The sequence below is a fragment of the Trachypithecus francoisi genome, unplaced genomic scaffold (assembly GCF_009764315.1).
Source record: "Trachypithecus francoisi isolate TF-2019V2 unplaced genomic scaffold, Tfra_2.0 Lachesis_group20, whole genome shotgun sequence".
NCBI classification, from domain to species: Eukaryota; Metazoa; Chordata; class Mammalia; order Primates; family Cercopithecidae; genus Trachypithecus; species Trachypithecus francoisi.
Genome location: NW_022681466.1, coordinates 13,898,695 through 13,913,828, shown reverse-complemented (window position 1 = coordinate 13,913,828; position 15,134 = coordinate 13,898,695). Strand labels below are relative to the sequence as shown.

The 15,134-nt window shown below is 55.1% G+C and overlaps 1 protein-coding gene across 2 annotated transcripts in view; it reads left to right on the top strand.

Annotated features, from left to right (window-relative positions):
- The window catches only part of OGFOD3 (2-oxoglutarate and iron dependent oxygenase domain containing 3), a 25,549-nt gene extending 10,415 nt beyond the window's left edge, over positions 1-15,134 (top strand). For both annotated transcript variants that reach the window (XM_033181702.1, XM_033181703.1), the window contains 6 exons: positions 386-428; positions 3,309-3,373; positions 4,310-4,366; positions 5,580-5,733; positions 11,328-11,451; positions 14,195-15,134. In XM_033181702.1, coding sequence (XP_033037593.1) covers positions 386-428; positions 3,309-3,373; positions 4,310-4,366; positions 5,580-5,733; positions 11,328-11,451; positions 14,195-14,331 — 580 coding nt within the window. In that variant the 3' untranslated portion in view covers positions 14,332-15,134. The remainder of the gene's footprint in view (positions 1-385; positions 429-3,308; positions 3,374-4,309; positions 4,367-5,579; positions 5,734-11,327; positions 11,452-14,194) is intronic.

Here is a 15,134-nt window from a genome sequence, read left to right as displayed (position 1 = left end):
GCCTCCAGAGTAGCTGGGATTATAGGTACCTGCCATCACAACCAGCTAATTTTTGTATTTTTAGTTGAGACGGGGTTTCACCGTGTTGGCCAGGCTGGTCTCGAACTCCTGACCTCGTGATCTACCCACCTGGGCCTCCCCAAGTGCTGAAGCCCAGTCGTTTCTAAGCTGAGTCAAATATTGGCAGGACAGCAATGGCAGTATTGTCGCTTATGCACTGAACTTTGAAAGTTGAGTCGTTTGGTCTAAACATTTGTTTACATCATAAACATGAAACACGCAGGACCCACTAACATTGCATTAATTGTGCTGATTGACGTTTTGCCTAGATGATACATTATAGACAATTCCAGTAACTAAATTGTGAATTATTTTCTCCCTACAGCATAGCCGAGAAGGGGCTCTCCCTGGGAGGATCTGACGGAGGCGTGAGTTGAATGTAGTTCCTGCCCCCTTTATTTCACCCTTTAACTTTGCTCTCACTTGGATGGGAAGGGGAAGGCACAGACGTGCGGGGTTCCCTGCATGCTCCCAAATGTGGTTGGGGCCTGCCGTGGTGTTCCTCAGCACCCGCCACAGCAGCCGCGCCTGACTGAAATCTGTGCAGCGGACCCTCATTGGGGAGAGTGTGTCCTTAGATGTGCGTGGCCATCTCTTCATGGCATGTCACAGCCTGCCTGGCTCCAGTTCATGTTGGGGGAATAGAGGGGGTCGGAAGCAGGGAGCCGGCAAGGGAGAGGGGTGGGAGCCCAGCGAGGAGATGGCCGTGTGCGCTGGATGCAGGAGAGCCCGTGGAGCTGCCGGGAAACAGCAGAGCCTCCGTGGGACAGACATGCTGCAACGCATCCTGCAACCTCTGACTGGATGCCTCCATGGACGCCCTGTGGGTCTGTTGTCCCCTGTGTGACGCTGCAGGGTGTCGGCTGATGGCCTCGGAGAAGGTGTTCACCTGGAGCCCGTGGACATGATCTGATTTGTAAAAGGGACCTTTGCAGATGTAATTAACTTAAGGCTCTCAAGATGAGATCAGCCCGGATTTAGGGGCCTAAATCCAATGGCAAGTGCCCATAGGAGACAGAGGCAGGGGAGATTTGAGAGGGAGGAGGAAAAGGTCCTGTGAAGACGGAGGCAGAGATGGGAGTGGTGTGGCTATGGGAAGAGGCGGGCGGGACCTCCCCTGGAGCCCTGGGAGGGAGCAGGACCCTGCCCACACCTCGATTTTGGACTTCTGGGCTCCAGAACTGTGAGAGAATAAACTCGTGTTGTTTTAAAGCCCTGGTTTGTGTTACCGCAGCCACAGGGATCACGGAGTCACCACCCGCCGTGGCCTCACCCTCCTGACGGGCAGTGACTGGGAGTCAGTCCCCAGCGCAGCTGGTGTTAGCACAAATTCCCATGCGGTTTCCTCAGGGTTATTTTCTTGCTTGGTGTGTGGAATTGTCTGAAGATCTGTTTCTCTCTGTGTATTGGGTGATCACTTCGAATTGTAATCACTGAATAGACCTGAGTCTGCATCTGTGAAACTTCTAAGAAATTAATTTATAGACTCTAAGAATTTCAAAGTATTTCTGTGATGGTCTGTGTGACTTTTTTCTGCAAACTCTTTTCTCTTGGGTTCTGAAAATTAAGTTCTTTTTTTTGAGACGGAGTCTCGCTCTGTCGCCCAGGCTGGAGTGCAGTGGGGCAATCTCCGCTCACTGCAACCTCCGACTCCTGGGTTCCAGTGATTCTCCTGCCTCAGCCTCCTGAGTAGCTGGGATTACAGGCATGTGCCACGATACCCAGCTAATTTTTGCATTTTAAGTAGAGACAAGGTTTCACCATGTTAGGCTGGTCTCGAACTCCAGACCTCAGGTGACCCACCTGCCTTGGTCCCCCAGAGTGCTGGGATTACAGGCGTGAGCCGCCATACCCTGCCTGAGTTCCTTGTTTTATTTCAGTTTGGTTTGGTTCGGTTCGGGGGCTATCTGTTACAGTTCTGCGAGTCGGTGGGTTTGTCGTTCACATGGGAAGTTGTCCTGCACAGAGCTGGCTGGGCCGCTGCGTTGGGTTCAGTTACCGTTCAACAGGCCCACGCTAGGTTGGTGCCACAGGACCAGTGGCCATGACGATGAGGAAGGGGCAGCAGTGGGGCTCCTCTGGGGTCATATGTGGGGTGACTGACGTGGGCTGGAAGCCTCTTCCTCCGAGGATGTGGGGAAGGACTAAGAGGTGGATGGTCAGGCAAGAAACACTTCAGTGCCTTACGAAGTGATGACTCAGGCCTGGCATGGTCCGTGCTGTGGTGCCAGCCACCCAGGGGGCCAAGGTGGGAGCACCGCTGTGAGGCGTTTACTCGAGAGAAGTCAACACTTGCCTACAGGGACACGTGATTGTGACTGGCATGGAGCTGCACAGAGACGGCGCCAGACTGAAAACAGCCCACACATGCCACCATGCCCGTCCCCTGGTTTTTATTCTTTAGGTCACAGGGAACAAAAGTGTTTGGTCCCAGAATATTTTTGTTTTTTTTGAGATGGAGTTTCGCTGTTGTAGCCCAGGCTGGAGTGCAATGGTGCGATCTTGGCTTGCTGCAACCTCTGCCTCCCAGATTCAAGCGATTCTCCTGCCTCAGCCTCCCAAGTAGCTGGGATTACAGCTACTTGGGAGGCTGTCTCTGTGGCTTTCCCAGTTACAGCTGGGATTACAGCCCACCACCACGCCTGGTTAATTTTGTGTTTTTAGTCGAGATGGGGTTTCACCATGTTAGCCAGGCTGGTTTTGAACTCCTAGCCTCTAGCAATCCACCTGACTTAGCCTCCCAAAGTGCTGAGATTACAGGTGTGAGCCGCTGCACCTGGCAGGTCTGGAAGGATTTTAAGAAAGTCCTGGGTTGAGACTGGGTGCAGTGGCTCATGCCTGTAATCCCAGTACTTTGGGACACTGTGGTGGGAGGATCACTTGAGCCCAGGAGTTTGAGACCAGTCTGGGTAATATAGTGAGACCCTATCTCTACTGAAAAAAGAAAAATTAGCCGGGTGTGGTGGCGAGCGCCTTTAGTTCCAGTTACTTGGGAGGCAGAGGGTGGGAGGATTGCTTGGCCTGGAGCCTGGGATATTGAGGCTGCAATGAGCTGAGATTTTGCCACTGCACCGTATCCTAGGCAACAGAGTAAGATCCTTTTTACAAAAACAAACAAACAAACAAACAAACAAAACCTGAGGTGTGTGCAGGACAGACCTTGGTAACTCGCATTTACCATCTGTGGATTTTAACAGCCGTTGGCCATTGCTGCGGCCGCACGCTTTACTCCACAATGTCTTTTCCAGGCATCCATTCTGGACTTGCACTCAGGGGCCCTGTCTGTCGGGAAGCACTTTGTGAACCTGTACAGGTGAGCGCTGCAGCATGACCTCAGTGCTGGCTCTGAAAGCTGAGTGAGCGGCTCCGTGCCTCCTAGCCGTGACATGTGGATACGTGGACACGCGGACATGGGGACACATGAGGTGTGTCCACGTGTCCACGTGAGGGAGGATCTGGCTTGGTGCAGCCTCAGGGCCTCAGTGGCTGTGATGTTGGCTGGGTCCCTCGTGGCTCACTGGGACGCAGGAGCTGGGAGGTGTGGGCCCTCTACAGCCTGTGGGCAGGGGGCTTGTTCATGAAGCTTTAGGGGAATCTGGTGTTTTTTGTGGGCCGAGGGACAGAAGGGATGGGAGCAAGAGGCAGCAGAGGTGGGAGGCTCCCAGGAGTAGCTCCAAGAATCCGATGGGGCCTCTGATGCTCCATGAGGGCCCGGGAGAGCAAAGAGACGCTCCCCGCCTGGATCCGTGTCAGCCTCACGCATTAGCCCCAGGTCCCACTCCCAGCTGGCTCCTTCTTTGTTTTCATTATTATTATTATTATAATTTTGAGATGGAGTCTCGCACTGTCGCCTAGGCCGGAGTGCAGTGGCACAATCTCGACTCACTGCATCCTTGGCCTCCTGGGTTCAAGCAATTTTCCCATCTCAGCCTCCTGAGTAGCTGGGATTACAGGTGCATACCACCATGCCCAGCTACTTTTTGTATTTGTAGTAGAGATGGGGTTGCGCCATGTTGGCCAGTATGGTCTCGAATTCCTGACCTCAGGTGATCCACCTGCCTTGGCCTCCCAAAGTGCTGGGATTACAGGCAGGAGCCATCGCACCTGGCGCCTTCTTTATAGCAGTTATCATTGTGGAAACGGAATTGCTATGAGTTGATTTTCAGGGACCTGAGGAATGGCTGAACTGAAAGGAGATGAACAACAGATTAATGAAGTGTGACCTTTGTGAATACTCCTTTTTTCACAGATACTTTGGGGATAAAATACAGAACATCTTCTCAGAGGAGGACTTCCAGTTATACCGGTAAGGAGGAGTGAGGTGTGTGGGGGTTTGCAGGCAGGGTGGCCTGGGGCTGAGGGGTGTGATGGACCTGACCAGTCTGGGGTGGCCCCACAGAGAGGCCCAGGGGCCAGGGCCAGGCCCGCAGAGGTGAGGTATCATGGAGCGAAGGCCGGGGCAGGCCCAGCGTGGCCAGGATGCACCTAGGTCAGTGAAACAGATCTGGAATCCTGCGGCTGCATCCTAGTCAGGACCTCTTATTTTATGCTGCGTAAAATCAGACCAGTTTTAAAAATTCTGCCAGATGAGGCTGGGGGCGGTGGCTCGTGCCTGTAATCCCAGCACTTTGGGAGGTGAGGCGGGAGGATCACCTGAGGTCAGGAGTTCGAGACTAGCGTGGCCAACATGGTGAAACCCCATCTCTACTAAAAGTACAAAAATTGGTTGGGTGTGGTGGCGGGTGCCTGTAATCTCAGCTTCCTGGGAGACTGAGGCAGGACAACTGCTTGAACCCCAGAGGTGGAGGTTGCAGTGAGCCAAGATTGCACCACTTCACTCCAGCCTGGGTGACAGAACAAGCCTCATCTCAAAAAAAAAAAAAAAAAAATTCTGCTGGAGGAGCCCAGGTTGAGATGAGGACAGAGGAGCCAAGTGTCACGCAACCATCCCAGGACACACGAGTGCCCCCTCGTGCCCCGCATGGGCCCATGCCCACCCAGATATCCATTTCAGAGCCACTCTGGCCTGGCACGTGGCGTCTTCGGAGCGAGAGTCCCCTTGTCCCCAGTACAGACACCCCATCCACATTTAGCAGGCTCCCCGCCCACTCCCCACGCCATGTCCACGCACTCCACACACCCACGTCGGGGGACAGCAGCCTCTGCCTTGCTGAATAGAAGGCTGGGCTCCAGGCCCTGCAAATGCAGCCCGGGGGCTCTGGCATCTGGGGCCTGACTCTACACCAGCCTCCCCAGCGTGGGTCCCACAGGCGCCCTTCTCCTTTCCCACAGTCCTGCTGCTGTGGTCTTGCGCCTGCCTCTGGCTGTTCTGCGCCTGGGCTGTGGGCTGCGTCCTTCTCAGGCAGAGCCGGTATCTGTTCCCGGTGTGCTTGGGAGCCCCCGCCCCGTGGGTCCAGAGCGCGCGCGGGCTGGTTCCTCTTCCTGCCGCCCACGGGTTGGGACCCACGGGCGTCCCCTCCTGCCTGGGGCTGCGCTGACGGCTGTCATGTCCTCTGCAGGGAGGTGCGGCAGAAGGTCCAGCTCACCATCGCCGAGGCTTTTGGCATTAGCGCGTCCTCGCTGCATCTGACCAAGCCCACCTTCTTCTCCCGCATAAACAGCACGGAGGCGCGGACGGCGCATGACGAGTACTGGCACGCGCACGTGGACAAGGTGAGCGAGCCCACGGACAGGGTGGTGTGCGTGGGCAGGGCGAGCGCGCACGTGGGCAGGGTGAGCACGCACGTGGACGAGGTGAGGCCCGTTCTCCTGCATCCGGGGTCTACCACAGGGCTGCCTTTTGCAGCATCCGCCGGCTGTGTGCACAGTGTTAGGATTGATTGGTTGAGACAGAGTCTTGCGCTGTCGCCCAGGCTGGAGTGCAGTGGCGCAATCTCGGCTCACTGCAACCTCGGCCTCCTGGGTTCAGGGGATTCTCCTGCCTCAGCCTCGCAAGTCGCTGGGATTACAGGCACGCCCCACCAGACCCGGCTAATTTTTGTATTTTTAGTAGAGACGGGTTTACGCCATGTTAGCGAGGCTGGTCTTGAAATCCTGAGCTCAGGCAATCCTCCTTCCTTGGGCCCCCAAAGTGCTAGGATTACAGGTGTGAGTCACCATGCCCGGTGGGTGTAAGCATTTAGATGTCTTCCTCTCTGAGGGTTCAGGGCACACCCGCAATCTCACTGATGGAGTTGGAGAAATAAAATTTCTCATTTGATGATGACAAGAAGTGGAGAACCCGGCCCACACGGCCTGTGGTTACCCCATTGTTATTATTCACAGACTTATGCTCAGCCTATTCCAGCAGATGGCCTCCACTCAGCCACTCATGCTCTCCATGGCCCAGGTCTCTGTGTTGTCTCTGGGAGCTTCCTTCTACCACTTTCTACCTTTCTTTCTTTTATTTCTTTTGAGTTAGGGCTTCACTCTGTCACCCAGGCTGGAGTGCAGGTGTGCAGTCATGGCTCACTGCAACTTTGACCTCCCAGGCTCAAGCCCTCCTGCTGCCTCAGCCTGGGACTAAGACTATAGCTGGGACCATAGGTGCGTGCCCTGATGCCTGGCTCATTTTTCTAATTTTTTGTAGACACAGGGTCTCACTATGCTGCCCAGGCTGGCTTTGACCTCATGGGCTGAAGCAATCCTCCCGCCTCAGCCTCCCAAGGTGCTGGGATTATAGGCGAGAGCCATTGCCCATCCCATTCCTCCCCTCCCCTCCCCTCCCCTCCCCTCCCCTCCCCTCCCCTCCCCTCTCCCTCCCCTCCCCTCCCCTCTCTCCCCTCCCCTCCCCTCCCCTCCCCTCCCCTCCCCTCCCCTCCCCTATTGATGGAGTTTTGCTCTTGTTGCCCAGGCTGGAGTACAATGGTGCGATTTTGGCTCACTGCAACCTCTGCCTCCTGGGTTCAAGTGATTCTCCTGTCTTAGCCTCCCAAGTAGCTGAGATTATTACAGGTGCGCACCACCACGCTCGGCTAATTTTTGTATTTTTAGTAGAGGCGGGGTTTCATTGTTGGTCAGGCTGGTCTTAAACTCCTGACCTCAGGTGATCTTCCCTCCTTGGCCTCCCAAAGTGCTGGGATTACAAGCGTGAGCCACCGTGCCCGGACTTTTCTTTTCTTTCTTTTTTTTTTTTTTCTTTGAGACAGTCTCGTACTGTCATCCAGGCTGGAGTGCAGTGGCTCGATCTTGGCTCACTGCAACCTCCGCCTCCTGGGTTCAAGCAGTTCTCCTGCCTCAGCCTCCCAAGTAGCTGGGATTACAGGGCGTGTACCACCACGCCCAGCTAATTTTTGTATTTTTATTAGAGACGGGGTTTCGACATGTTGGCCAGGCTGGCCTCAAACTCCTGACCTCAAGCAATCCACCTGCCTCAGCCTCTCAAAGTGCTGGGATTACAGGTGTGAGCCACCGCACCTGGCCCTTAATAAAAGATTTTAGAAGATAAAAGTAAAGCACAGCTAATAAAAAGAATGGTATAATAGCTAATAAAAAGAATGGTATTACAGCTAATAAAAAGAATGGTATTACATTCTTTAAGGTTGATTTTTATGGTGTAGAAGCTGTGAGTTCCCTTTATACAGTCAGCCTGGATGGAAGTGGTTGAGTGGCACTGTGTCAGCCCCGGAGCTGAAGCTCAAATGCAAGGTTAAAGCCAGAAAGCACGTGGCTGGGAAGATCAAACTCTCACTCCCCCGCTGTGCCCGCTGTGACAGTAAGATAGACGGCCAGCTTTCTGTGCCATGTGACATTTGTTACTAAATTCTTCTTCAAGTGCAGCCTTTTTTTTCTTTTTTTTTTTTCTTTCTTCTTTTTTCTTCTTTTTTGAGACAGAGTCTCCCTCTGCCACCCAGGTTGAAGTGCCGTGGCACGATCTCAGCTCATGGCAACCTCTGCCTCCCGGGTTCAAGCCATTCTCCTGCCTCAGCCTCCCGAGTAACTGGGATTACAGGCACACCACCATACCCGGCTAATTTTTGTATTTTTAATAGAGATGGTTTTTCACCATGTTGGCCAGGCTGATCTCGAACTCCTGACCTCAGATGACCCGCCCACCTCGGCCTCCCAAAATGCACTCTGTGCAGTTTCAGTTGTAATCAGGAGAGAGAGATTGCAGTTATAATCTGCAGTCAGCATCTGCCATCTTGGCACTCTGCTACTTGGCATTAAAATGGTAAACCCAGGGCCAGGGATGGTGGCTAACGCCTGTAATCCCAACACTTTGGGAGGCCGAAGTGGGCGGATCACGAGGTCAGGAGATCGAGACCATCCTGGCTAACATGGTGAAACCCCGTCTCCACTAAGTAAAGTACAAAAAATTAGCCGGACGTATTGGTGGGTGCCTGTAGTCCCAGCTACCCAGGAGGCTGAGGCAGGTGAATTGTTTGAACCCAGGAGGTGGAGGCTACAGTGAGCTGAGATCGCGCCACAGCACTCCTGTCCAGGTGGCAGAGGGAGACTCCGTCTCAGAAAAAAAAAGGTAAACCCAAGGGAACAAGAACAGTGAAGGAACCCGAAGGCCTGGGATTGCCTTCAATCCTCCTCTCTCCCTCTCGGGCTGCAGTGTTGGGAGCAGCCGGCACCACTGCTTTGCTCTAATCACTTTAACCACTTCCTTTTTCACAACTGTGCGGCACTCACTGGCCTTCCACCAGCACAGACAGCAGATTCGCCCTGGTCCTGTCACTCCCGGCTCCTTCCATGGCCGGCGACTGAATTCTGTCTCAGGAAACCAAAGTAGCGTCTGAAGATTAGCGTTTTTCTAATTAGCAGAGATTTTACTTCAGTGAAACAGAACTGTTTAGAAACCTGGGTGATTTCTGTGGTTCTGTGAAGAGCTATTTTGCTATGACTTCTGGCCAGTGTACTTTATTTTAAATTTAGTTTTGAATAAATCATGTGTCAAAATTTGAATATTTGAATAAGTGATGCAGCCTACAAGATTTAAAAGTAAAATATATATAAAGGCGAACCAGTAACCCCCTCACCTACAGGTAACCACAGTCCTGAGATCTTAGAGCTCCTTTTTGAATTTCTGTATGTGTATAAAAATGAATGCATAAGAATACCACATTCTGTGCGTTGTAAAGAATCACATTTCAAACAGTTTTGGCAGTTGTTCTTCCTTCCGATTGCATACCATAAGGCAGCTGTGTCTGTCAGATGGCCCCTGGTGTGGTTTCCTTCTTATAGATGGCAGGTGCGGTCTGCACGTGGCTTTGCTCACGACGTCTGTCTTACTCTGGTCTCCCTAGAATCAGAGCCTGGCACGGACTTGTGTTTGGGAAGCTTTTAAGGGGAGACTCCGGGGGGCAGCCATGAGGCCTGGAGGGGCAAAGTCCACGGGAGCTGAGCCCAAGGGGCCTCCTGGCAGCTGGGTGGGCGGGGAGAGGGAGCTTGACCCACCTCCCCAGGGTACCACCTGAGACTGGGCATCCTTGCAGCGGATTATGTGAGGTGGATACTGGCAGGTCGGACTGGGGATCAGGCCTCAGCGCCATCCTGCTCTCCTTCCCAGGAGGACTCAGAGGAGGCCACCTTGCCCGGGGGAGGGTCCGGAGTCTGCCTTCCAGCCTGGGCTGTCTCCACTGCACACGAGGCTCTGTTGTGTGTGGTGTGCCCAGCTCAGCACCCGCACCGTGGGAGCCCCGTTCCGTGCTGGGGCAGCCGCATCCCCCTTCCCTCCCCAGAGTGTCTCTTTCCCGCCACACTCTGGATGTGCTCACGACAGCTGAGCTGGGTGAGACGCGCCCTCCCCTTTGCAGCCGGTCTCCTGGCGGCTGCCCCTTTCACCCTCAGGGTGTGGTCCTCAGCACCCTTCATCCCCAGGGCATGGCCCCAGCTGGGTTCTGGAACCGAAGCTGAGTGCTGCGACCCCTGAGTGAAGTGAGCCAGTCACGGAGGGACAGATCCTGCCTGATCCCACGTCTGTGGGGACCCTAGAGTTGCCAAGTTCACAGAGACAGAAAGCAGAATGGAGAGGGCAGGCCTGGGGGCGTGGGGAGTCAGTGCTTCCTGGGGACAGAGCTTCGGCCTGGGAGGATGAGACGTTCTGGAGAGGATGGTGCGGTGGCTGTGTAGCGCTGGGAATGTGCTTAACGTCACTGAACTGTGCTTCAAAACAGTGAAGAAACAGTTAAGCTGGTAAATCTTAGGTTCTGCATTTTATTACAAGTTTTTAAAAGTTTGGGATTGCTCCACTTCTGAAGAAAGGAGAAAAGCCTGTCCACCACTGCCTCCGGTTCCCGCATGTGGACAGCGAGGCCGGCACCAGGGGACCAGCCCAGCGTGTGCACCCTGCTGGCTGGCCTGCTGCCTGCAGCCTTTGCTGGAACACGGCTGCTCCAACATTTGAGCTTACGGGAAATCCTGGGCAAGAATGCATGAGGCTAGAAACTCCACAGAGGGGTTTTAAAGTTGCAAAGGAACGAATGGCCTCATTAATGGGGCCGACACGTGTTGTGAATTTACCTTCTGGAAAATAAGAAGCACAGATGTTGGTGACTCACGCCTGTAATCCCAGCACCCGGGAGGCTGAGGCGGGAGGACCACTTGGGGTCCAGAGTTTGAGACCAGCCTGGGCATTATAGTGAGACCCCTAACTTCTACAAAAAATACAAAAATTAGCCAGGCATAGTGGCTCATGCCTCTAATCCCAGCACCCAGGAGGCCAAGGTAGGTGAGTTGAAAAAATTAACTGGGTGTAGTGGCGTGCGCCTGTGGTCCTGGCTACCCAGGATGCTGGGGCAGGAGGATTGTTTAAAGCCAGGAGTTCAGGGTTATGGTAAGCGATGACAGTGCTGTGACTGCACTATAGCCTGAGTGATGCTGTCTGTAAAAGAAGTGAGACCCTGTCTATTTAAAAAAAAAAAAAAAAAAAAAAAAATGAGGTCGTGTGCAGTGGCTCATGCCCGTAATCCCAGCACTTTGGGAGGCCAAGGCAGGTGGATCACCTGAGGTCAAGAATTCGAGACCAGCCTGACCAACAAGGTGAAACCCTGTCTCTACTAAAAATACAAAATTAGCTGGGTGTGGTGGTGGGCGCCTGTAGTCCCAGCTACTCGGGAAGCTGAGGCAGGAGAATTGCTTGAACCTGGGAGGTGGAGGTTGCAGTGAGCCGAGATCGCGCCACTGCACTCCAGCCTGGGCAATTGAACGAGACTGTGTCTCAAAAAATAAATAAATAAAAAATAAGAGAGAGAAGCAGCACCTGCCCTGGCCGCATGCTGAGAGCCCATTCTGCCCCCTCCTCCCGACTCTGCCCTCAGGTGACCTATGGCTCCTTCGACTACACCTCGCTGCTGTACCTCTCCGACTACCTGGAGGACTTTGGCGGAGGGCGGTTTGTGTTCATGGAGAAGGGCGCCAACAAGACGGTGGAGCCGAGAGCCGGTAGGAGGCGTGGGCGGGGCCTGGGCGTGGGGCCCCTGGCTCAGGCAAGCACCACAGATGTGAGGGGCATGTCCCTGGGAGTGAGCCTGCATTCACAGAGCACCTGCTGTGTGTCAGGCCGGTGCTGAGTGATTCCCAGGTCCAGCGCCAGTCCCAGCACCCAGGAGGACCGTGTCTACAGGGCCACGTGTCTGAGGTCACCGTCAGTCAGGGGCAGAGCTCCCCTCCATGCCCTGGTGCCCATCACCTTGACAGGTGCCGTGCCCTCCCTCCCTGGTGTGTGTCCCCTTGACGGGCGCTGTCCCTCTCCCTCTCTGGTGCCCATCACTTTGGCGGGCGCCGTCCCCTCCCTCCCTGGTGTGTGTCACCTTAGCGCTCAGGGTCCCCCTCCCTCCCTTCTGGAGTGCGTTCACCTCTGTACCCTTCTCAAAAGGATTCGGGATCTAAGATTAGACAAGGCCCCAGCCCAGTGTCGGTGACCAAGTGCCCTCCTTGCTGGTGGCTGGAAACCTCACCGGGTGTCTCTGCGGTGCTGGCTTCAGAGCCCATCACGCTGGACCTTGCAGTCCCAGAGTCCCAGAGCCCCAGCCATGCCCAGCCCGGTGCAGACACAGCAGTGCCAGGGAGCATTTGCCGAGCGGACAGTTGTCTGCTCCTTGAACTTGTGGGTGACGCAAGCCCAGGTCCTGGGGTGGGAGGGTGTGGGGGAGGGGGAGCCACTGTTAGGGGCCTCCTCAGGTAGAGCCCACGGCCCTGACCCCAGATGCAGCTGAAACTCGCACAGGCCTGGGAGCCCTCTGGACTTTGCCAGCGCCATCCACCCACCGCTGCCTCACCCGTCCCCAGGGCACTGCCCTCACCTATGGCATGGCCTCTCAGCATGCGTGTTCCTCCTGCCTGGCTGCTCAGTCAGACCAGGGACCATGTGACAGTCAGGACTTCTTTCTTTTATCTTTTTTGAGATCTCCAGCTTGTTTATTTTGAGATTCCTGTTATTTGTACTTGCCTTTCTCAGGTTAGCTTAGGACTTTAGTTTGCAAGCTCAGTTTGAGGGACTCTCTCTTCCACGACTACCTGTGGCAGGTGGCCTGAGCTGCCCGGCCACTTCCTGCCATCCTGCCTCCCTCAGCTGCTCCCCGGCCACAGGCTGAACAGTTCCTGCTGCAGCCAGCGGCTGGCCAAGCCCACTCCCTGCAGCCGGCTTCAGGCCATGTGTGCCACAGCCCTGGGCGCAGTTTCCCCTGGCGTGGACTGGGGGCGTTTGGCCTGACTGCATCCTGGCCTCGCTCTGCCTTCATGTCAGTTGTTCTGAGTCATCTCTGCATTAGGGGAAGGGTTTGGACGTCCAGCCTCTGTAAGCAGGAGCCCAGCCTGTCTGCCCTCACCCCAGAAGTCCCAGTCACGGCAGTTTTGTGGAAAATGAAAAGCTCACAGGCGCAAGACAGACGTTTTCTTGAGAAGTCAAGCAGCTGAAGCCTCCTGGGACTCGAAATTACACAACTTTTTAGCATTTTTTGTTCTTAGTCATTTTAAGCATGATAAATACTTGAGTTGAACATTTTGTATCACCATCTTCTTCCAGATAATTAAAACAACCTGCCTCCTGCATGTGCCTCTGTCTAATTGTGTATATCTATGTGTTTACCTGTGATTTGATGTTGTACACATATACACCTATGTATATGGAGGGATATTTAGGTAATAATTATATAATTGTCAGCCAGGCGCGGTGGCTCACGCCTGTAATCCCAGCACTTTGGGAGGCCGAGACGGGCGGATCATGGGGTTGGGAGATGGAGACCATCCTGGCTAACACGGTGAAACCCCGTCTCTACTAAAAATACAAAAAAACAGCCGGGCGAGGTGGCGGCGCCTGTAGTCCCAGCTACTCGGGAGGCTGAGGCAGGAGAATGGCGTAAACCCGGGAGGCGGAGCTTGCAGTGAGCTGAGATCTGGCCACTGCACTCCAGCCTGGGCGACAAAGCGAGACTCCATCTCAAAGAAAAAATAATTATATAATTGTCTCTTCTGTAACCTCGAGTGAGGTCACACAGATCAGTGTGTCCGCAGTTCTTCTTCTTTTTTTGGGGGGGAAAAAGCATTCACCAGCGGTGAACGCTTATGGCAAAAACTCTACCGTGGGGTAGGCAGTGCCCCTCCGGTATTAAGGAAGATGAACTGGCATCTCGCCTCCAGCACCTGTCGGGGCCCTGGGCCCTGGTTGCTGCTGTGGAAGCTGCCGGTTCAGGCGTCTTCTCTATCACCCCTTGAAGGGAGCCAGAGAGGTGTTCGCAAGTTGGATGTTTTATCTTGACTTGTCTTTCCTGATTCTTTGTTAGAACACCCCCAGGGCTTGGCTTTTGTTCTCAACCTGTGAGTAGAAATAAGATCCTGAAGTGTCAGACCTGGAAGGCCCATGAGAGCTGAGGAGACCAAATGGCCTGGGGCGCCCGGAGCCAGTGGTGGCCTCATCTTCTGCTCCTTCCTCTGTCCTGCCCACCACAGAGCGTCCCTGCTGGCCCCGTGGGGGCCGCTCCTCCGCCACAGGTGCCCTGAGCATTGCTGGGTGTGTTTCTCCAGCGCCTCCTGCTTCCTGCAGAAGCAGCTCCCAGAGGGGCGATTTCTCCAGCCTGCCTGGTGGGTCGTGTTGGTTGGTTGCTCTTTGGGGCTGACCGCAGACCCGCTGAAGGCCGTGGGTGTGGGTGTGGCCCTGTGGTCACTTCTCTGTCTTCTCCTCTCCCAGGCCGCGTCTCCTTCTTCACCTCGGGGTCCGAGAACCTGCACCGAGTGGAGAAGGTCCACTGGGGCACCCGCTATGCCATCACCATCGCCTTCAGCTGCAACCCCGACCACGGCATCCAGGACCCAGCGTTCCCGTAGCCGGCAGCCGGACCAAGATAACTTCAGGAGGGCCCGTGTGGAGGCAGCCACGCCACGGGCGGCACTCCTGGGCCACGCCCGTCGTGCGCCCACCCCACGTCCACCCGTTCCCATTGCACAGAGTGCCTTAGGAATTCTCTGATTTTGATTTGCTGATGTGTTCATCTTTTCCTCCATGAGTAAATGGAGGGAACCAGCTCTTCACTTCTCCAGCATCGTGTGTGCTTGGGCTGTAGGCCTGGGAGCCTGAGCTGGAGGCCAGCCCCTCCCTCGGAGAGGGACTCAGCAGGAGGGGGCACGAGTCCCCATCTGTGAACGGACAGGACTCATCCACCTGTGTGGCCTCGTCCCAGCTGAGCAACCCCCGGCCCATCAAAGACTGGCTAAAGCATCAGCTGTAAATGGGGACAAACGTGGGACCAGCAGCTTCCGTTCGGGGTCTCGGCATCAGCGAGTCGCGGCAGCTTTAGAGAAGGGTCGTGAGCGGCGGCTCTGGAGGCAGCAATGGTGTGCTTTGGGGTGGGTGGGGCTCTGCTGGATTCAGGTGGAGGTGAACATCAGCCGTTCTCACAGCCCTGCGTGTACCCCCAGTGCTCCTGGCTCACGAATCACCATGGGCACCACGGCCCCACACGCCAGGCGTGGCCCTGTCAGCGGCCAGCATCCCGAGGGCCTGGGTCCCAGTGTCCTCACCAAGGAGGCTCTTGGCGTCGCTGTGCCGGCTCCCGTGGGCCTTCTCCTGGGCTGAGGCTAGGTCTCCTCCTCCCCCTTTGCCCTGGCATTAAACTGATGGCCAGGCTGGG